The 21,816-nt window shown below is 49.9% G+C and overlaps 1 protein-coding gene across 2 annotated transcripts in view; it reads right to left on the reverse strand.

Annotated features, from left to right (window-relative positions):
• EFHD1 (EF-hand domain family member D1) overlaps window positions 1–21,816 on the reverse strand; it is a 45,877-nt gene that overhangs the window by 10,311 nt on the left and 13,750 nt on the right. Inside the window, exons 1-3 of one of the 2 annotated variants that reach the window (XM_026006240.2) lie at window positions 19,515–19,720; window positions 11,181–11,328; window positions 1,957–2,091 (exon numbers count right to left, since the gene is read on the reverse strand). In XM_026006240.2, the coding sequence (XP_025862025.1) occupies window positions 1,957–2,091; window positions 11,181–11,294 (249 nt within the window). In that variant the 5' untranslated portion in view covers window positions 11,295–11,328; window positions 19,515–19,720. Of the gene's footprint in view, window positions 1–1,956; window positions 2,092–11,180; window positions 11,329–19,514; window positions 19,721–21,816 lie in introns of those variants that run through there. The other variant, XM_026006239.2, reaches the window with a different exon arrangement.

Here is a 21,816-nt window from a genome sequence, read left to right on the forward strand (position 1 = left end):
AGCCCTTTGGGTTGGGTATTCCAGGCAGAGGAAACAGCAGACACTAAGGCCCAATCATTAAAAGGCAGTTATTTGAAGAATTGTGCATCAGATGGAGGCCAGAGCAAGGATCAGAATCAGATTATAAGATTATTCATCATTGGGGCACCTGGGTGGCTCAGCAGTTGAGCATCTGCCTTTGTCTCAGGTTGTGATCCTGGGATCAAGTCCTGCATTGGGCTTCCTGCTCAGCAGGGAGCCTGCTTCTCCCTCTGCCTATGTCTCTGCTTCTCTCTCTGTACCTCTCATGAGTAAAAAAAATAAAATCTTAAAAAAAAAAAAAAAAACTTAAAAAAAGAAAGAAAGAAAGAAAAAGATTTCCCAGAGACTGCGCTGATTTTTTTTTCCAGTGGGCAACAAAGCAAGGTTTATTGAGGTACAAAGCTCCAGAGGAGGAAGAGGACTTGAGAGTTGCCTCATGCAGACTTTAACAACAGCACTTGGTGTGGTATGTTGAGCGATAGCAGTGACCAAGCTAAACTTGGGTCTCAATCTTAGGCCCCACCCGAGGCATCACAAAAGATCTGAAAGTGTTGGCTCATCAGGCCATGAATAGAGAGGACCCATCCTTCCAGAATTCACACATCCCTCCTCTCTATTCCCTCTCTTTCAAGGCTGAGAGTTTTTTGTTTTCCTCACTAGACTATGTGTGTCCTGGGGAAGGCAAAAGTTTTGTCTAATACCTCCTTGTAAAGGAGTTGCATTTCCAGAGCTTCATGTGCCTGGCATTGCCAGAGCTGTGTTGAATCCATGTTAAGTCATGAAGGAAGGGCCAAACTACTTTCAGGATTGGGCATAGGATGCTGGTGTTCAAGGTGCCATTAGTGGTTGGCCTGTCCCAATAATTCTCAGATGACGGCAGGAGGAATATAGGGGTTAGGAGTCCACCATGATTCACAGTCTACATATTGGCAGAAAAATGACTGAACCTGCCTCCAAGCAGCATTATAGGGAAGTCAGGGGACAGCCCTATTCAGGGGCCAGCATGGCCAGGATGTGTTGCCAGGGACACTTTGTCTCTGGGCAAACTCCTGGAATAAACCAATACTCCCCAAGAGGCTGGCTTCCATCTGGGATGGGAGGAAGTCCCAATAGCTCATGTCACATATGAGTGTTCACAGTGAGCCAGGTACTTGTTAAACATGTGAGCTCATTTAGTCCTCATGGCCATCCTATTATCACCTCCACTGTACAGATGGGACAACTGAGGCAAAGAGAGGTAACAGGGTCAGTGGAGGAAACAGGATCTGAACCCAGGCAGCCCACCCCACTGCACTCTACTACTCTGGCTGAGAGGGGATTTAGAGGGTTCTCTGATTTCTCTTTCTGCAGGTGTGTTCTGTGGAGATGAAAATGACAGCACCCAGCCAGGGGGAGGCTCTCCATAAATGTTTGATGACTGGACAAATGTGTGAATGAATGGAAGCACCCAGAAGGGCTTTGGGGCCATGCACTGGAGATTGCTTCCCAACTCAGAAACCACTGTCAGTAAAGCAAACACTGGCTTGATTTGAGGCAGGCCAGTGGGGCTCCCTCCTCTGGCCCCATGGTTCACTTGTTCACACAGCATTTAATATCCTAAAGGTTGAAGTATCTGCTCAAGTAATTCAACTGTGGCTTGGGGTAGAGAGGAGTACTTTAGGGAAGTCTGGATCAAGAGCCGATCTGGGAGTGCCATACCAGCAAACCCATTTGAATAAGAAACCACGATGGAATGCATTTACCATTTGACTGTTTTTCCACTTTGCTTTTAATTTTCAGATTACATGCAATCACACTCATTCCCCTTCGATCACACACGATATATTGCTGTTCCGCTTGTCCTGGGTGAGTGAATGAGGTAGTCACTAACGGAGAGCTCATGCTGGGCAGGGTGAAGGGAGGGAGGATGCTCCCGCACAAGAAGGAAGCACCTACCTTGGCTTCAAAGAAGTCCTTGGCACCTTTGACGCCCTCCTGGGCCACATCGATCTCCGAGAGCTTTGCCAGCGCCATCAGCCCACTATCCTCCTCCAGCTCCCCAGCTGCAGCCTTGTGGAATATGAGCAGGAACTGCAGGAAAGGGTTGATCAGAATCAGGTCAACCTCACTGAGACTTACAGTGACCCCCCCCAGCCCAAGGGAAAGTCCTGATTGCCAAGCCTATGAAAAAGGGTATAAAATGTGTATGTGACCAATTATTTTTGTCACTTACCACACGGTCAAAAATGAACACATGCCCATTTTTTCACAGGAACGTAGGGAAATGGGTACCTTCATATCCAGTGGAAGGGAATATAAACTGACTCAAAATTTTTTGGAGGGCACTTTGGAAATATTTACCAAAAATAAAACGCTTTCGCCCTTCCAACAATTAATTCCACAGCCGGGCATCTGTCCCTCAGAAACATTTGCACAACAGTTTAAGAAGTATTGTCTATAAAAGCAAAAAACTGGCAATGTCCTAGTTTGCAGCCCCAGAAGAAAAAAATCCAATAAACCTATATGGAGTATTTCCTATTTCAAATAATTTTGATGTTTTTTAAATCATCCATATTTTCTGTTTATATCCCATTTTTGCATTAGAGTTTTACTTTTGCTAATGTTTTCTTTCTTTTTTTAAAGATTATTTATTCATTCATTCATTCATTCATTCATTCATTCATTCATGATAGACATAGAGACACAGAGAGAGAGGCAGAGACACAGGCAGAGGGAGAAGCAGGCTCCATGCAGGGAGCCCGATGTGGGACTCGATCTCAGGACTCCAGGATTGCGCCCTGGGCCAAAGGTAGGCGCTAAACCTCTGAGCCACCCAGGGATCCCTCTTTTTTTTCTTTTAAAGATTATATTTTTAAGTAATGTCTGTATCCAATGTGGGGCTCAAACTCACCACCCTGAGATCAAGAGTCACATGCTCCAACAACTGAGCCAGCCAAGTGCCCCTCACAAATGTTTTCTAAGAGATCTGTGTAGACCTGATATGCTTCAAATACTTCATCTATCACTTACCTTTTAATTGTGTTTATGATCATTTTTGACTTCCAAAAATTTTATATAATTATCAGTCTTTTTCTTTGCTCTTACCAGAGTACCAGTGTTATGCTTAGAAAAACCTTTCTTGGGATCCCTGGGTGGCGCAGCGGTTTGGCGCCTGCCTTTGGCCCAGGGCGTAATCCTGGAGACCCGGGATCGAATCTCACATCGAGCTCCCGGTGCATGGAGCCTGCTTCTCCCTCTTCCTGTGTCTCTGCCTCTCTCTCTCTCTCTCTCTCTCTGTGACTATAATAAATAAATTAAAGAAAAGAAAAACCTTTCTTGCCATCAAGGTTACAGAAACAATCACCTATGTTTTTGTCTATTGCTTTTATGGCTCCTTTTTTTTTTTTTTGTTAAACATGTAAATATTTAATCTCTGAAATTTATTCCAATCTATCCTGTGAGGTTGATCATTAACCCTCTTTTCTTCCAAATGGTTAGTTAGCAATCCTCACACCGTTTATTGAACGATCCATCCTCTTCCTCCAGATTCCAAATGTGGCCTGAATGCATTAATCTTTTTTTTTTCTTTCTGAATGCATTAATCTTTAAAGCCAATTTGTACTAAAGCCTGCACACGATACATTTATTTTTAAATAAATGAAGAAGCCAAGCTGAAAAGGCAGGCCTCCCATCTTCCAGACCTTCTCTGGCAAGGCAATTTTAAGACTTTTACTTTTCTTCTCTAAAGAATGTTGGTGAATTTATTTGTCAAACAACTGTTCTTTAAGCTTCTATTTGCTTTTCCAAGTCGGCACTGAAAGGAGCCTCTCCTGGTTCTTAGGTGCTACATAAAATGCATGTGTCTACAGGGGAATTTTGAGTTTTCAGGGATTTCTTTTTTCTCCATGACCATCCCTTCTAAAGAATGGCTTCCCCAAGGGAAAAGAACATTACCTAAATAGACTGAGGGGCCAAACAACCTCATCAGGCTTTCCCAATTCCAACTTGGATGTCTTTTCCTGCCAAGAGTCTTAGTCCCTAGAGGGAAGTGTGTTTCACTAAGTAGAAGTCTCAGCCTCTACCACCACCACCCCAAAATCCGATGCTAATAAACCTTTTTTTTGAATTCTTGCTTCAGGGCTCCTAACTCCACTGTGGACATTGCTGTATGCAAAACAAGGGATGGAGCAAGATGCTCCAAGATGGGAGCTTTGTGGAGACTGCCGCGGTCAAATTGGCTCCACAGAAATGCCACGTTCATCCACCTGCAGCTTCAAACTCTCTCACTAGAGGCCGGCAAAGACTCAGTTTGCTGCAGACTATCAGAGCCAGAATACTGGCTCCAAGTCTTGGAAAACAAGCCCTTCAGAGGTGAGGCTCCCAAGAACAGGATGAAGGGCAAGGGGGCGGAGGACAGGGTGGGGTGGAGTGGGGGGGACGGTTGTAGTTGGGCTCTCACGGAAGAGAATGCAGCAGCCAAGAGACAGCACTGCAAGTGTGAGCCATTTGCAGAGGGAAGGAATGAAATCCTGTCCCTCAGCACTCTGTCCACCCTTAAAATATTTACAGCATTACAGAACACCCCTATCCCTCCCTTGGTCTATAAGGTAAATACAACAGAGGTAGCCCTTATACATTGGGAAAGCAGCTCTAGAAAGATGGAGCATGGCCCCAGCCTTTGCAACAATCCAAGTAACCTTGATGGTGGTGATGGTAAGGAGGGGTCTCCTCATCCCTGAGACTCTTTTCTTTTTTTTTTTTTTTTAAGATTTTATTTATTTATTCATGAGAGACACACAGAGAGAGGCAGAGACATAAGTAGAGGGAGAAGCAGGCTCCTCACAGGGAGCCTGATGTGGGACTTGATCCCAGGATCATGACCAGAGCCAAAGGCAGATGCTCAACCACTAAGCCACCCAGGTGCCCTTGAGACTCATTTTTCTCACATCTACACTGGAGGTGGTATATATGGAAGGGCTTAAAGTATTCCCCATGGATCTTTCTTCCTAGAGCAGGTCCTGGCCACATGTGCTCATTCTCATGGATGACCAACAGCAGCCCTGTCATAACATAGGGGGTCCCCACCCCAGCCAGTTAAAGGAAAAAAACAAATCCAGCTCAACCTGAAAATGTTCAGCCTTCCAGAAAAGCATGCCAGGCATTCCCATTTGATTTTATTATAATCACCAACTCCTGAATGACAATTTCTCCAACTGCCCAGCCTTGTTTGTCTTCCTATTTATAGTCCACAAAGGCTGGTATGTTGTGGGGAATTGGAAAGTGTCCTAGCTGTGATTGTGAGCAAAGGGGGGGAGGGGGGAGAGAAGAAGCAGAAAACAAAGAAACAGAGAGAGGACTAACAAAGCTAAAAGAGTAATTTCAGACACAAGCTATCAAATGCTTCTGATAAATTTAAAGAAAATTTTTAATTTAATTTCTTTTTTTTTTTTTACATAAACTCTACCCTCAATGGGAGGCTCAAACTTATGACCCCAAGATCAAGAGCCACATGCTCTGCTGACTGAGCCAGCCAGGAACCCCTAAATTTGAAGAAATTTTTAATTTAATGGCTCTGGCTGGTAATGCAAACACTTCCTCCAAATTAGCACTCTAAGATCACAAGTGACAGAAACAAATTTCTTGGCTTAAGCAAAAAGGAGGTATTTGTATACAAAAATGATGTCCCAAGGGCAAAGCACAGTAGCCTGGAAGAGGCCTGGACCTGGGAGAGATAATACTCTCAGGATCGCAGGCAACATCCCCTTTCTGGCTCACGTATCTGGTCCATGTGGTGTGAATGGCCACCCCACGTTGACTTAGTCTCGCAGGAACAGCTACCTGCAGAACCAATTTGTAGTACCTCACCCTAATTTCAAATTCCCAGGACAAGGAAGATCATGGACCTAGTCTGGCCTGGGGTCCATCCATGGCCCATCAACAATGATGAGGCTGATGGACAACCTAGCACAGCTAGGACCCCACCGAAGGGAGGGTACAAAAGAAGTGGAACCCACAATTGCCAGTACTGACAGGTATCCAGTAAACCTGTCACCCAACCTTTGTACAAAACCACTGCTCACCTGGCCTTGGGAGTAATTCTTCTCTGAGAGAAATATAATGGGATTAGAGAGGAATACAAGAAAAAGAGAGGAGGATATTAAGGCTTCTCTGCTTGCCTCCAAAAGAGAAGGAGGTGGGAGACCACCTAGGATCCAGATTACTACAGCTACGGAGATAGAAATGCTAACCCTACCAATGTCACATTGTCAACATTTGTCCTCTGGTCATGAAACACTGCTGCATGACCACTTTTAAGGATTCCAAATATGCCACTTTCCTAAAATACACCAAATGTGCGTGCGTGCGTGCATTCCTCCTCCTCCTCCTCCTCCTCCTGCTTCTTCTTCTTCTTCTTCTTCTTCTTCTTCTTCTTCTTCTTCGTAGGTATCATGCCCAACACGGGGCTTGAACTCATGACCCTGGGATACTGAGTTGCAAGAGTCACATACTCTACTGACTGAGCCAGCCAGGTGCCCCTACCTGCATTCTTTTCATAATCAGAAAGGAAATGGTTTAAAAGAAAGATCGATTGCTTTGTATGTTGGGGAAAAGCAGCAAAATAATACTTAACGGAGACATATCTTCCATATCAAAGAGATTTTATGTAGATGTGACTTGCTTCGGTCAAGTTAATCCAATGAGAAAGAAAGGGAACAGAAACATTCACTAAGCATCTGTGAACTGTCAGGCTGTGAGGAAAGAAGTGTAGAAGGGAGCAAATTTGCCTGTCTGGCAACCTAGCCCTTCTGTGAGGATGATGGTGGGGCTGTTGGCTATGGTGTCTTATGGCACACAACTTGGACCCAGCCAATCACGGTCCCCTGAACACAATGACTGGTCCAGGAGGTGGGCATGTGTCCCCAGCAGTGCCAGTCAGAGGCCAACTGAGACCAGTCCAGGCCCTCGGTTGCTAAACTGGGACAAAGGAGTCTGAAGCTGCTGGCGGCCAGCTTGACAGGCGTTAGGGAGAACATGCAATGTGGGGGACAGCCCGGGTGGCTCAGTGGTTTGGCGCCGCCTTCAGCCCAGGGTGTAATCCTGGAGACCCAGGATCGAGTCCTGCATCCGGCTCCCTGCAGGGAGCCTGCTTCTCCCTCTACCTGTGTCTCTGCCCACCCCCCTCTCGTTTTCTCTCTTTCTGTCTCTCGTAAATAAATAAATAAATAAAATCTTAAAAAAAAAAAAAAGAACATGCAACGTGGAAAGAAGAGGTGAGGTGGACACAGAAGGAAGAACAGTGGAGATATGACAAGAGAAGATGCTGCACTGCTGCGCCCAATGCAATTCCACTTCTTCATCTCCCAGCTATGCGAGCCGATAGTTGTTCGATAGTTGTTCTCTTCACAGGTAAATTAGCTGGCATTCTCTGTCGCTTGCCACTAGGAAGGGCATGGAGGGACATCTCCCTTCCCACAACAGTCCTGAGGGAAAGCTACTAACATCCCTATTTTTAAAAAAAGATTTATTGGGATGCCTGGGTGGCTCAGTGGCTGAGTGTCTGCCTCCCGCTCAGGGCGTGACTGCTGGGTCCTGGGATTGAGTCTTGCATCGGGCTCCCCACAGAGAGCCTGTTTATCCCTCTGCCTGTGTCTCTGCCTCTCTCTCTCTCTCTCTCTGTGCCTCTTTCAAATAAATAAATAAAATCTTTTTTAAAAGGGACACCTGGTGGCTCAGCAGTTGAGCATTTGCCCTCTGCTCAGGGCGTGATCCCTGGGTTCCCAGATTGAGTCCCACATCTGGCTCCCTGCGAGGAGCCAGCTTCTCCCTCTGCCTAATGTCTCTGCCTTATCTCTGTGTCATCTCATGAATAAATAAATAAAATCTTTAAAAAAAAGATTTATTGGGGGATCCCTGGGTGGCGCAGCAGTTTGGCGCCTGCCTTTGGCCCAGGGCGCGATCCTGGAGACCCGGGATCAAATCCCACATCGGGCTCCCGGTGCATGGAGCCTGCTTCTCCCTCTGCCTGTGTCTCTGCCTCTCTCCCTCTCTCTGTGACTATCATAAATAAATAATTAAAAAAATAATAAAAAAAAAAAAGATTTATTTACTTAAGTCCAAGCAGGGGGCAGAGAGAGAGAGAGAATCTCAACCAGACTCTGCATAAAGAGTCTGACACGGGGCTCAACCCCAACACCCTGAGGTCGTGACCTGAGCCAAAATGAAGAGTCTGACACATAACCGACTGAGCCACCCAGACGCCCCTTAACACCCCTATTTTAAAGACAGAAAGACTAAGGCTCAGACGTAAAATAACTTGCTCAAGTTACACAGCTCTGTGTGGAGATCGAGCTGACTGCAGGCCTCTTGCCATTGCATAAGCAAAGCACCAACACACCAGTGGCTCCCAACACTGGTAGAAACCAGCAGAATGAAAACATAAAAGCAGGGGTGCCTGGCTGGCTCCAGTGATAGTGTACAACTCTTGAGCTCAGGGATTGTGAATTCAAGTCCTACATTGAGTTGTAGAAATTACTCAAAAATAAAATCTTTTTTTTTAAAGATTTTATTTGTTTATCTGACAGAGGAAGAGATAGAGAGAAAGCACAAGCTGGGGGAGAAATGGAGAGGTAGGGAGAAGCAGATTCCCCGCTGAACAGGGAGCCCGATGTGGGGCTCGATCCCAGGACCCCCGAGATCATGACCTGAGCTTTTTTTTTATGACCTGAGCTTAAGGCAGGTGTTTAACCGGCTGAGCCACCAGGTATCCCTCAAAAATAAAATCTTAAAAAAAGAAAGAGAGAAAAGGAAAGAAGAAAGAAAGAAAGAAAGAAAGAGAAAAAAGAAAGAAAAGAAAAGGAAAGAAAAAAGGAAAGAAAAGAAAAGAAAGAAGAAAAGCAGGAGGTTGGGCTGTGAGGTGTTAATAGCAAACATGTCTACACTTCCAAATCCCGTATCTCTGGGTACACCTGCTAGGGATGGGACCACAGCAGGGTCCAAATGATAAAGGACAGACACAAACGTCACTGAAGCTTTGTGAGAGTGAGGAGACCCTACAACAGGAACACCTGGGAGATTTCTAAACCTCTGGTGTCCACTCGCGGGCATTTCTGTGCAAGATGGCCAAACCTGCCCTTAACCAAAAGCTAACCAAGCATCTTGGATTCAGGGAGGGGTGCGTTTGGGTGGCTCCTGGGACTGTGTCTTGGCTCACTTGGTGACCTGCATAGACCTCTCACCACCCTCTCACTCTCAGTTCCCCACAGATCACAACTTTGCCACAGAAGCTCTATCCCTGGTGTTGCCTCCAAAGCTTCACCCACACGAAAGCTTTTCCTTTCTCTACCCCAGGGATAGCTGGGTTGAAAGAGCCAATGCCTGGCACGAATGATACAAAAGAGCCAACTGAGAGGCGAGGGAGCCAGAGGGACAGCTGTGCAGGCGAGCATGGCAGGTGATGATGGGAGGTTGTGGGCACAGACGCTGCCACCAGGTCCCGCCTTGAGCTGGAACGTGATTTCAGGCCAAGTGCTGACCATTTTGGCCCTCTAGCTCCTTAGCTCTGACATGAGAAGCCTGGCCTAAAATATCCTGAGGGTTATGCCCAACACAGGTTTTCCGTGATCTTCTATCTCTGCACCTGCCAGTTCAGGACAGAAGAGAAGAGGGGATCTGCGGTTGATTTGTGGGCAGTGAGAAGCAAGGCTGGTTTTATCACGGCTGGGGAGGGGACTCAATGCTGCCAGTTCAGCCACAGGGACCTCAGGACAGATGTCCTACGGGCCCTATCTAGCCTGGAGAGAGGACCCATACTTGACCAAAGCTCTCACCGTCAGAAACCAGGATGCTGGACCTCCACTGTTTCTGGAATAATCAAGGTTGCACACCAAGAAGCAAGGACGGCGCTCTCTATTCCCACCCCCCAAGGGCCCAGCTGACACATGACAAAATGGAACTGTAGCAGCTGGGCTAATGCCTGGAGCTCTTGCCTGCATGTTGTTCCCAAACCTGTTGTCACCAGGGCACACCGACACGTCTAGAGGCCTTATAAAACTCACGCACATTGGACATGGAAGCCTTCCTTGTGGCGCTGCAACCTTGCCTTGGAAACAACCCAGTAGCCTTGAGACTTCCCCCTAGATAGAAATGGCCATATACCAATGTTCTCACACATTTAGGAATCAGACACATTAGAGATTAGTGAATCTACTTGCACTCTTCCAGAAAGATATCTGCATGTACAAAATCTTGCTTGCAACTTCAGGGATCCAAAGGCCAAAAAGCCTGTTCTTGGATTGCTGTGGGGAGGAGGGGAGCTCCATGGGCACAGAGTAAAACCCTTTATTCAGCTGCTCTTTGACCATCTTTAAATGCTTATTATAAAAATTTTAAATTTTAATGTATTAAAAAGTATAAAATTATAAAACTACCCAAACTTTGCACCCACAAATATCCACTATGAATATCTTGGTAAAACATCCTCCCGATTTCTCAGCACTTACCATTTCACCAAGAGGAGGCTGTCCTACCCACAGTGGCTTTCAATCTGCTTACTGAGCATTTTCCCATGCCAGCATCGCGGTTCACCAGCTTTTTAAAATATTTTTAAAAGAACTCTAGGGCGGTGCCTGGGTGGCTCAGCCGGTTAAGCATCTGCCTTCCGCTCAGGTCATGATTCCAAGTCCTGGGACCGAGTCCCACATCAGGCTCCCTGCTGAGAGAGGAGTCTGCTTCTCCCTCTCCCTCTGCCCCTCCCCCTGCCTAGGCTTTCTCGCTCACTCAAAAAATAAATCAAATGTTTTTAAAAAATAAACAGGACAGCCCCGGTGGCTCAGCGGTTTAGCGTTGCCTTCAGCCCAGGGTGTGATCCTGGAGACCCGGGATCGAGTCCCGTGTTGGGCTCCGTGCATGGGGCCTGCTTCTCCTTCTGCCTGTGTCTCTGCCTCTCTCTCTCTCTCTCTCTCTCTCTCTCTGTGTGTCTCTCATGAATAAGTAAATAAAAAATCTTAAAAAAAATAAGTAAAAAATAAATAAACAAAAGAACTTTAGGTTAACTCTCCAATCAGCACTCTGGAGGACAAGTGGCTTTGAATCGTGCTCCAGTGGACTGTAAATACGAGGCTCCCTTTAGGGGCCCTCCCCCCTGGGGACTCAGGGCCCTTGGACCACAGGTGAGCAGGTACCTCACGGAAGCTGAGCCGGCCGTCAAAGTCCTCATCTACTTCCTTGATCATGTTTTTCAGGCCCAGGTGGGTCTGGGGAGCTCCCAGCTTCTCCATCATCAGCTTCAGCTCCATCAGGTCAATGAAGCCATCCCGTCCAGAGTCATACCTGTGGGATCAAAGAAAGGATACTGACCAGGGACCACCAGGCCAGAACAATAGGACACTTTTCACTCTCCCAAACATTCATTCTTTTGGCCTCACTAACTGAAAAATAATTCAGCTACCTGCTGTTTTGCGAGGCCCACCCTGGTCACCATATCAGAAGGGACCCCCTTATTGAAATGCCTTTGGGCTCTGCACGACACAGTTCAAAGGGGATCTTTTACCACACGGCTGTCTTCACATCTCTTATTCCCTTAACTACGCCAGAAGTTTCTCGAAGATGAGACACATGCCCATTTACCTTACTGTCCCCCAGTTTTGGTTGGCAAACACCAATCGAACCTCTTTTTTTTTTTTTCTTTTTTTCCCCCCCAACCAAACCTCTAAATACTGGACAACTAAGAGCTGTGAGAGTGAGCCCAAGCATTCCCAACATTCTCACGGAGCCATGGGCAATTCCAGGAGCTTCCTCTAAGGTCTTTGCTTCCTCTACTCCCACAAATGCCTCTGTTCATTTTTTTAAAGATATTTTAAAATTTATTTTATCTTTTATAAAGATTTATTTATTTGAGAGAGAGCACGAGCATGAGGGAGGAGCAGAGAGAGAGGGAGAAGCAGACTCTCCACTGAGCAGGGAGCCTGACACGGGGCTTGATTCCAGAACCCTGGGATCATGACCTGAGCTGAAGGCAGATGCTTAACCAGCTGAACCACCCAAGCACCTTAAATTTATTTGAGAGAGAGAAAGAGACAGAGAGAGAACGTGGGGGGTGGGGGTGGGAAGAGCAGAGGGAGAAAGACAAGCAGACTCTAAGCCAAGCACCAACCCAGTGGACGCTGGGCTTGATCCTAGGACCCTGAGATCATGACCTGAGCCAAATTCAAGAGTCAGACACCCAGCCCACTGAGCCCCCAGGCACCACTCTCCTTTCATCCTTCTGGTCTCCTGGGTGTGGAAGCTGGTTCCCACCCTTGTACGCGGCTGTCCTGGCCCAGCTCTCTGGTTTTGTTTTGCGCTCTGGCTTGCTCATCTGGCCTCCAGGTCCAAACTGTTACATCTTTGCAAGTGACTGTTGAGAGGGTACCTGGCTCTGACCTGTTGGCCAAGTTTTACCACAGAGCCAGCAGCTGTGCCAGCTGTCCCTCTGTCCCCCAGCCTCCCCATGGTGGGGGGATCTTGGCCCTGCCCTCTACCCTCAGTGCCTGCGCTGACAGGAGCCCTCTGTAGCCTTCTGGCCTCGGCTTTCTCCCAATCCATACCCCTCCACTTCTCAACACACCTGGGATGTGGGAGGTTTTTCTCAGGCTGCCCACCCCGGCTCTTCTCCCTTCAAGTCCAGGACCCATTTTCTCTGCCCCTCAGGGATCACTTATTGCTCAGGTGTGAACACCTTGCTTTATTTATTTTTTATTTTTTTAAGATTTAAAACATGTAGGGGATCCCTGGGTGGCGCAGCGGTTTGGCGCCTGCCTTTGGCCCAGGGCGCGATCCTGGAGACCCGGGATCCAATCCCACGTCGGGCTCCCGGTGCATGGAGCCTGCTTCTCCCTCTGCCTATGTCTCTGCCTCTCTCTCTCTGTGTGACTATCATAAATAAATTTTTAAAAAAAGATTTAAAACATGTATTTATTCATGAGAGACACACAGAGAGAGGCAGAGACACAGGCAGAGGGAGAAGCAGGTTCCCTGCAGGGAGCCCGATGTGGAACTCGATCCCAGGACCCCGGGATCACACCTGAGCCAAAGGCAGACACTCAACCTCTGAGCCACCCAGGTGAACTGAGCACCTTGCTTTATAAAACAAATCAGTTCACGGCAGCCAAAAGGTGGAAAAAACTCACGTGTCCATTTTCGATGAACAGCTAAACAAAATGCAGTATATCCATACAATGGAATATGCTATATTTATACAATAGAATATTATTCACGATAAAAAAAGGTGTGAAAATCTGACACAAGCTCCATCGTGGAGGAACCCAGACAACGTTATGGCAGGGCTGAGATCAGCCAGGCATAAAAGGACAAATACTGAATAACCACACTTGTCTGAGGGACCTAGAAGAGTCTAATCGTAGTGACAACGTAGAACAGTGGTTACCAGCACCTGGGGAGTGACTGTTTCGTGGGTTCGAGTTTTAGTCTGGGACAGGGAAAGGATCTGGGGACAGATGATGGCGATGATTCCACAAGAGGGTCAGTGTTCACGGCTTACATGGTCATGGTGGCAAGTTTTATGTGCATTTTCCCCACAATAAAATGAGATAAACACACCAGGCTCCTTCACTATGCACTGCCCTCCCCACCCACCACCCCACAACAAAAGCCCACCATTGTTGGCGCCCACACCCACCTACCAAGGAATGCGGCCTGTGGGCAATCAGAAATCTAACTCTGAGGGCTGGTGGTATTTTGAGGCCCACGTGGTCAGGCTGGAGGTGAGGCCCACTACTCCTCAGTGTGTTCTGTTCCAGCTGCAGCAGCCGGCTCATGCCATTATTCCCATCCAGAATGCACCCCGCACCCCATCACCCCGCAGTCCTCAGTGGCCTTTCTGTACCCCCAGCTCAGGGAGCTGCCCTTCCTTCTCTAATAGCTAACAGCCCCACCGTGGGGAACTCAGCAGACGCCACCTCCCCCTGCTGGATATTTCCTAACGCAGCAGCCCTGTGTTCTCAAGCCCAAAACGTGAAAGAAGGGGACCACGGTCCTCCCCACCCTGGGACAGTCTTCTCCATTCCAGGCTGGCCCTGCATGTTGGAGGATGTGGGTCTGGTCGGTGGAGGCCACCCAAGGTCAATGCAAGGATGAGAGCAGAAGGAACCAGCAGTATCTGGCCCCATGAAGCACAGCACCGTCTTTAGATTATGCATTTCAACTTTCCAGGAACATTCCCAAACTGCAGCAAGAACTGGGCTCTGTGCATGGACATGACAGAGCCAGACTTTAGCCAACACAGGGAAGTGCTTTCTGGCAAAAACAGCCAACTAGTACAAGACCTGAGGTAAGAAGAGCTCCTACAAACAGGCTAGAAGGGACAGGCTCTGTTACAGGCAGTCCTAGTCAAAATAAACAGGCCTCTTTAGTGTGGAACGTTCCAGAGCCTTCATATGGTCATCTGAAACCTGCCAGAGGGAAACAGAGCACGCAGACTCAGCTGATCACACAATCCTCTGTGCTCAGAAACTTTCCACTAGAAGAAGGCACATCTCGGCCATCTTAGTGTTCCAAGGAAAACACTCTGGGAAGCGCCTCCCAGAACAATTCAGTGTTAGAAGGGGCGGTCAGCTCAACGACCACAGTGGTACTGATCGTGCTGGGACTTTGAATAAATGTCCTCTGCCCACCGCTCAGCACACGGTGCATGTTCTGGTGAAGTTTGTAGGGAGGAGGAGCCCTGAGGCGTGGAGGGGCATGCATCTAAGATGTGAAGCACTTGGGGCAAAAGCAAAGAGGTTTAGGGTCTCAACACAGAGGAAGAAGAAGAGAAAGCCTGGGTGTAAGAGGAGTGGGGGGAGCCTCAGAACCAGAGAGAAGCTGGAAAGGAAGGTGGAGGAGACAACAGGTCAGGGAACAGGCAGGAAATGGTCCTCAGCCAGTGGAGGAAGGACGGACCAGGATCTCTGGCTCACACAAGTCTCGCACAACCTAGAGTAAGGACGGCCTCCCCCAGCACAGGGGGGCTGGGGCTGAGGGGTCAGGCTCAGGGAGGGGCAGAAATGCCAGCCTTCCCCTCTTCGCAGTTCAGACTGAGTCCAGAAGGTTTAGGAAAACTTTCTTTTCTTTCTTTCTTTTTTTTTTTTTTTTTTTTAAAGATTTTTATTTATTTATTTATTCATTCGAGACACAGAGAGGGAGAGAGAGAGGCAGAGACACAGGCAGAGGGAGAAGCAGGCTCCATACAGGAGCCCGATGTGGGACTCGATCCCGGGTCTCCAGGATCAGGCCCTGGGCCAAAGGCGGAGCTAAACCGCTGAGCCACCCGGGCTGCCCAGGAAAACTTTCTTCTAGGCCTACAAGGATGAAACATCTCCAGGCCTCAGGAAAAGGACAGATAGGTCAGAAAGGGCCTCACTCAGCAAAGTCTGGAAACAGGCTAAGGGAATTTAAAGAAATCTTTAAATGGGCAGAAATCTTTCAGTGTGACCCATTTAGTGAGTCAGTGCCTGGAAGCAGAAGCCCAGCACTCCTTCGGGCAAGGCCCCGGTTGAGCAGAGGGCCAAAGGTGCCGCTGGGTGGACCCTTCTGTGTCGTGCAGCAGGCCACCTGCTTGGCACAGGAAGAAAGCCCACCTGTGGATCTGGGAGGGACATCTCCAAAGCTGAGCAGGGCAGGGGAGAGCAGGGTCACGAGCCAGGTCCACCATTACTCCCGGGACTCAGTAGAGGCTGCTTGCCTTTGTTCCTGCCTGAAGCCCTGGCCGAGGGCCAGCTATGTGAAGTCCTGGCAGGATTTTAAAGTGACACATGAGTGGCGTCCTCACCCCTCCCTGCGGAGCTGGGATTTATAATCCAGAAGTGCATCCTTCACTCTTCAAACGACCCTCTCTACGAGGGCTTGCCCATGGTCACTTCCTTCAGGGCCTGGCTTTGCAAGACAGGAAAAACATCCCAGGTCCCCGGCGTCATCCTGTTTGATCTGCTCCTCTCAAAGCACCCAGTGACCGCACGGGCAGTGCGCACCATGGGATTCAAAGCGTCTAATAACTAAAACTGGCCTGCTCTGCCGTTCGCGACGCATTGTCTCATACACCAATCCTTTTCATCTTCACACCAGTCTTATGAGGAATTACTAGTAGCCGCCTGTGTTTCTGGTTTATCGAGGGCTTACTAAGTGCTGGGCACTGTGCAAGATCACCTCGTTTGGTCCAATCATGCTGTGACGTGGTCATTAATGTCACCCCACTGGATAGAGGGTGAAAGCAGAAGAGTGTGCAGTGAAACCACATCCTATGGATGAGAACAAACCTGGGACTTCCCAGCAGGAGCCTGGCATTACAGGGGAGCAGGGAAGGCAGGGATGCTCATTAACTGAGTCTATACCACGTGCCCCACAAGGGAGGGAGCAGAGTGCACACTCACTGTCCCAACAAATAGACCATTCTTGTGACTGTCCAGAGGTACCCCTCTTACCACGTGTACCTGAAGACTCTGGCAGAAATGATACACGTGGCTGAGTCCTGAACATGCGTGGTTTCTGATTTGGGGCTCAGAGCACGGTGCAGTAGACCGCTCACACGTGCAAAGTCATTATTTTTGGACCAAAAGAATGCCAAGGTTGCCATCTCACAAACATTTGGAGAAACAGTCTCACCAGCCAAGCCCTTCAAATAAATTTCATCTGATTTAACCCTCCGGCACTTCTCTTAGGGGTAGAGGAGTGTCAGGCTGATGAAAACTGGGGCCCACTGAGGTGAACCAGGCCAAGGTCACTAGGTCCACCGAGGTTAACCGGGAGGACCCCTCGCCTGAGGCCCAAGCCCTCAGCCTGAGTCCTGGGCTGAGCAGCCAGGCCACCAGAATTAATTTGGGGGAGGAATAAGGCTTGATATCTAGGCAGCCCTAACAGAACGCCAAGGTTGCCTCTCAAAGCTAATGCAGAGAGAAGATTCCCGAGGAAGTATTAAAGAGATAAAGGCCTTCCTGAAGGCTGCAGGACTTTGTTATCACATCCCACAGCGAGTGTGGCTGCAGAAAGTGGGAGGTGACAGGAAGCAGAGGCTCTCAGGCCGGGCCAGGGGGCAAAACAGGCATTGTCAGCCTGCTCCGAGCTCCTCTCCACAAGCAGTCCAGTAGGGAAGCCCCTTTCGACAAGGCTGAGCACAAACCGCTATCTTCTACCAACTTTCGAGTCTGTGAGAAAGAAGAATGCAGCTGGATTTGTTTCCTGCATTCTGGAAACTTCCTTTGCCTACTACCCCACCCCCATGAAAATGCCATCACCTTCCTTTTGATTTGGAATCCAGCCCCATGGAAAGGGAACTGTGCTTCCAACAGCCTGCCCAGGTCAGGGTCCCCTGCCCAGCACAGCCACCGGGGACAGAAAGCATTCCCCATAAGGGAGGTGTGGGACCAGGCTTGGGAGGGGGGTACTGCAGAACCCGAGCTCCAGCCCCAGGTCCAACTGGGGTTTTCCTTCTACAAGCCTGGCCTATACCTGCATTTCCCTCCCCCTATTTCAAACCATCAGAATATTCCCTTTGCCTTCCCATAGTTTCAGTCTTTCAAATGATTGCAGGCTTGTAGGAGTCCGTGAAGCCCTTGGGCTCCTCCCCTACCAACATCTTAGTTCCTTATACCTGTCTTTTTTTTTTTTTCCCCCAGTAATTTAAATTTCAACCCAGATTTTTCTTATTGAAGGCAACCCAGGACGCTAAAGGAAAACCAGCCAGAAACTCAAGACCCTGCACCCTTGTTTGCTTCCTAGGGTTTCCTTCTAGCCCTCCTCTGAATTGGTGAATTTTTCCCATGTTTTTGCTTTAAGAGTGCCTGTCACCTTTTTACTCTCCAAGATCTGCTAGGGAGAGACTCTAGCCCTGTCAGTCCTGGGGACAGCCCTGCAGACACGGGCTGGTGTGGACACCCACTCTCCCAGTGGAAGAGACACTCGGGCTGGGGAGCCCTCTGCAGACCGGGCACAAGGAGAGGAGCTAACATGCCTGCACTCGGCCCTGGCACCCACTGAGCTGCCAAGGAGAGGGAGCTATTTTTAAAAGTCATACCTGTCTGCAGCCATGAAGAGGAAGACAGCTTGCAGAGCTCATGCTCCGAAGAGCTGCCCACCCTCTACTGGGCCTCACACAGCTGTCGGCATCTTTAGCATGCTGGGGGATCCCAAATCCACAGCCTGCCGAGCGAGGCCCCTTATTCAGAATCTCCATGAAGCCCATGCTCTGTGAGGCCGAGCCCAGCCCAGCCTGTGTGAGAGGATCAGCTCTCTCACCAGGGCTCACTGGGAAAGGCTCTTTACAGACTGGAGCTGTCCCTGGATAGTGGGGTGGGGTGGGGTGGGGTGCAGCGGGATGGCCTACATCCCTACGTCCCTCACCAGTGTGCTGTGGGTACCGAGGACCTGGGGAAGCCCCTGGTCTGGCCAAAGGGGTCCAGGTAACCCCACCAAACGTCTACTTAGGCAGGGGCTAGTGTCCGGTGTCCATCTGGCGCTCGGCCCCTCCAGGCTCCGTGAATCACCTGCTCTCTCAGCTTCCACTGCGCAGAGCCCCTGGGTGTTCTTGGTTTCCCCTCTTCTGAATAATCCTGCCATTAAGCAAGAAAGGAGCCAGCCAGCCTTTGTCTGCCAGAGGCTCAACCATCAGAAACTCCCCAGGGATCCGGGGGGGGTGGGGGGTGGTTCTCAGGAGGATGGCAGTGCCCCAGAAAATGCCTTAGTGCTGAGGGGCGCGCCTCCAGGCCTGGTGCACTGAACAGGCTGCGTTTCCTTAGGTAGAGAGGCCTCGTAAGGGAATCATGCGCTGCCTTTCCAAGCCGGCCGACCCAGGTTATTCGGGGTGTGGTCCCTAGACGGCCGCCTCGCGGTCCCCCGGGGTTGCTACAAACGCAGAATCTCGGCCCCGCCCCAGACCCGCTGAATCAGAACCTACATCTTCACCACGCCCTGGGCTGCCCAGGTGCTTTCAAGTCAGAGGAGGGCCCCGTGTCAGACTATCCCCCAAAGCCAGATGCCTTTCTGGGGGCACCCTGGTTCACCTTGTGGGTGCCCCCAAACTGTGCCTGTCCAGATGAGTCTCAGGATGCCCTGAGGTCACAGGACTGTCATTTCTCCTCCAGATTCTCCTGGTTGCCCAGTTCTCTGAGTTTCTGCTTTCCTATCTTTGGAGGATCCTCCCTAGCTGCAAATCACCTGCTCCTTCCTTCCTTCCCTCTTTCCTCCTCTTCTCCTCTTCTCCTCTCTTCCCCTCTCTTCCCTCCCTTCCCTCCCTCCCTCCCTTCGCTACAGGCTGGGAACAGGCCCAGAAACCAGCTCTCCAAGTGTTACAACTGCATGCAAAGTAAGAGTAAGCAGGCTCTGAGGAAGGGTTGGGGCGGGGGGGGGGAGTGGGTACAATGACTCGAGGACTCTGAGGAGTGAAGTATGTACAAAAGCTGGAGAGGCCAAAGTCTTTGATTTCCAATCAGCTCCTGGCTCCCTGCGATTCCATTCATCCACTCACTCACCACCTGGCTCCCGTCTACCTGGGGCCTCTCCGGAGCAGAAGGAAAGCACAAAGACCAGTCCCAGCGGGCAGGCAGATGTACAAAGAGGCTGTTGAGCGCTGATCCGGGCCGGCCGGAACTTGGGCAGAGCTGGACTGCAGGCAGCCGGCTGGGGCGGAGGAGCTAACAGGGCTATGAGTACAGAGCCAAGGGAGGGAGACACTGTCACCAGGCCAGTCCAGGGGTGCCCGGATGTCCCAGAAGCGGCAAGTGGAGCCAACTCCCACAAGGCATTCTGGGAGAGTCGTATCTTCCTAAGGGCAGTGGGGGACGGGAGGTGGGAGCAACCTCCAAAGAGTTTGAACCAGGGAAGCGGCATCAGAAGGCTGCTTCTCAGCTCAGGGTGTGGGATGGGTTTTTCCAGGTGGGGGCCCAGCTGGGGAGCACACGCTGGTCCTAGGTATGGAGGGATGCAGGGAGGGTGATGGGGAGGCGGGGCTGGCTCTGAGGGCACAGCCTGTGTTGTGGGGAGCTCACTTATAGTAAATACCCTTTTCTGGTAAGAGGCCAACATCTTTGCAGGCTGCAGGAGGCCAGCGGAGGTTGGGTGCCTCCCACCCATCAGTCACAGCATCCTGCAGCATAGTTTCATACACGGTGTCCGGTAGTTCATTAAGAAAGGTGGGGACGCAGGACAGAGCTGAAGCCCCCCCTCCCACTACTACAGAGTACCCACTGTGTGCTCAGAGCCTCACAAGACAATAGAGAAATCTGCTTTGTCCCAAATGCATGCTGGGGAGTGCACTGCCCCTGCCAGGGACCGCCCCATGGATTCAGGAAGAGAGGGCAGGGATGAACTCACAGGAGGGCCACTTGCCTTACTGAGCACCCCCCCACACACACACACACTGGGTGCAGTAAACAGGGAGGTTTCAGCTACATGCAAATTCTCCCAATGATGCCAGCAACCCAGCATGGAGACAAAGCAAACCGGAATCCCATGATCACCCTCAAAGGAACATGCCAGTGGCAGCGAGACAATAGGCCAGCAGTGCAAAGTTCTTTGGCCACATTGAAGGCACAAATGCCAAGAATCCTCTGACCAAGAGTGACCGGCTGCAGAGGGTTCAGCCTCAGAAAGTTTGACTCAGCAATGCAAATGGAACAGGCACAGTTCAGTCTTTTAAAGCTCCGGGGCTCCTCCTCAGGAAGGCAAGGAAGCAGTGGCGGGAGTGTGTTCCTCAGGTCAGAGTCCCCTGGAGCAAAGCCCCGATGACACTGTATGCTGTGTGTCTCTGGGCAAGTTACTCTAACTCTCTGGCTTCCAATTCCTCCTTCGTCCAGTCGTTGCCAAGATTAAAGGAAGCTAATAAGCACTCAGCCCTCAGCGAGGGCTCACGTTTTTAGTTTTGGCTGTTACCTCATTAAGAAAAAGACTCTCATCCTGGGGTCTCTCCTTGGTCCTTCTGAAGTGGGGGCACCCTTGCTGGGCTTGGGTAAGTATAGGCGGCTGGGGACTCAGATTGAGAACAGGGAGTGGACTGAATGGATCTGAGAATTTAAAGTCCCAGGTAATACATCAGAAAGGAGAGGGAGAAGGACCAAGGTGGTGAGGACGTGGCATTTGCACTTGGTGCACCATGGGCAGCCCGCCCTGAGCAATCCCCAGTGGAAGTGGTGGTGAGGCCAAAAGAGTTCTTCTGATCAGGATCAAACTGAGGGGCACCGGGGTGGCTCAGTCAGTTAAGAGTCTGCCTTCGGCTCAGGTCATGATCCTGGAGTCCCAGGACTGAGCCCCACATCAGGCTCTCTGCTCAGTGGGGAGTCTGTTTCTCTGTCCCTCTACCCTGTTTGTGCTCTCTCTCAAATAAATAAATAAGATCTTTAACAACAAAAACAAAGAGAATAGGGTCCTGCTCGCCCCCCCCCCCCAAGTAAACTCCTCCTCCACCTGCAAATCCAGGAGTCAGAGAGAGAAATGGCAGGGGGAGGCCCTGAGGGAAGGCTGAGGCCCTACCCAAGGGGACTGTGGGGGACTCAGCCTTCCCTCTAAACAAGAAGAAAAAGCACCCGGGCTTCCAGCCTCTGGGGCCCTCGGCCTCCCGTCTCCACCCCACTACTTCCCTGCCAGCCAGTCCTTCTCCTGTGTCCCTCTTCTGGACTGGCCCCACTGTAAATCCTGCAGCCCTTCTGGGGCAGAGGGACCTGCAGGCCCTCCATGGAAAAAACACAGGGCTGGAACCAGAGGGACCTAATTAAGGCTCTGCCTGCATGCTGAGTGGTCACACGATCTTGGGGATAACCTGAGAATGTGGTCACTTACCCATTTCCACATCTCACT

The sequence above is a fragment of the Vulpes vulpes genome, chromosome 9 (genome assembly GCF_048418805.1).
Source record: "Vulpes vulpes isolate BD-2025 chromosome 9, VulVul3, whole genome shotgun sequence".
Lineage (NCBI taxonomy): Eukaryota > Metazoa > Chordata > Mammalia > Carnivora > Canidae > Vulpes > Vulpes vulpes.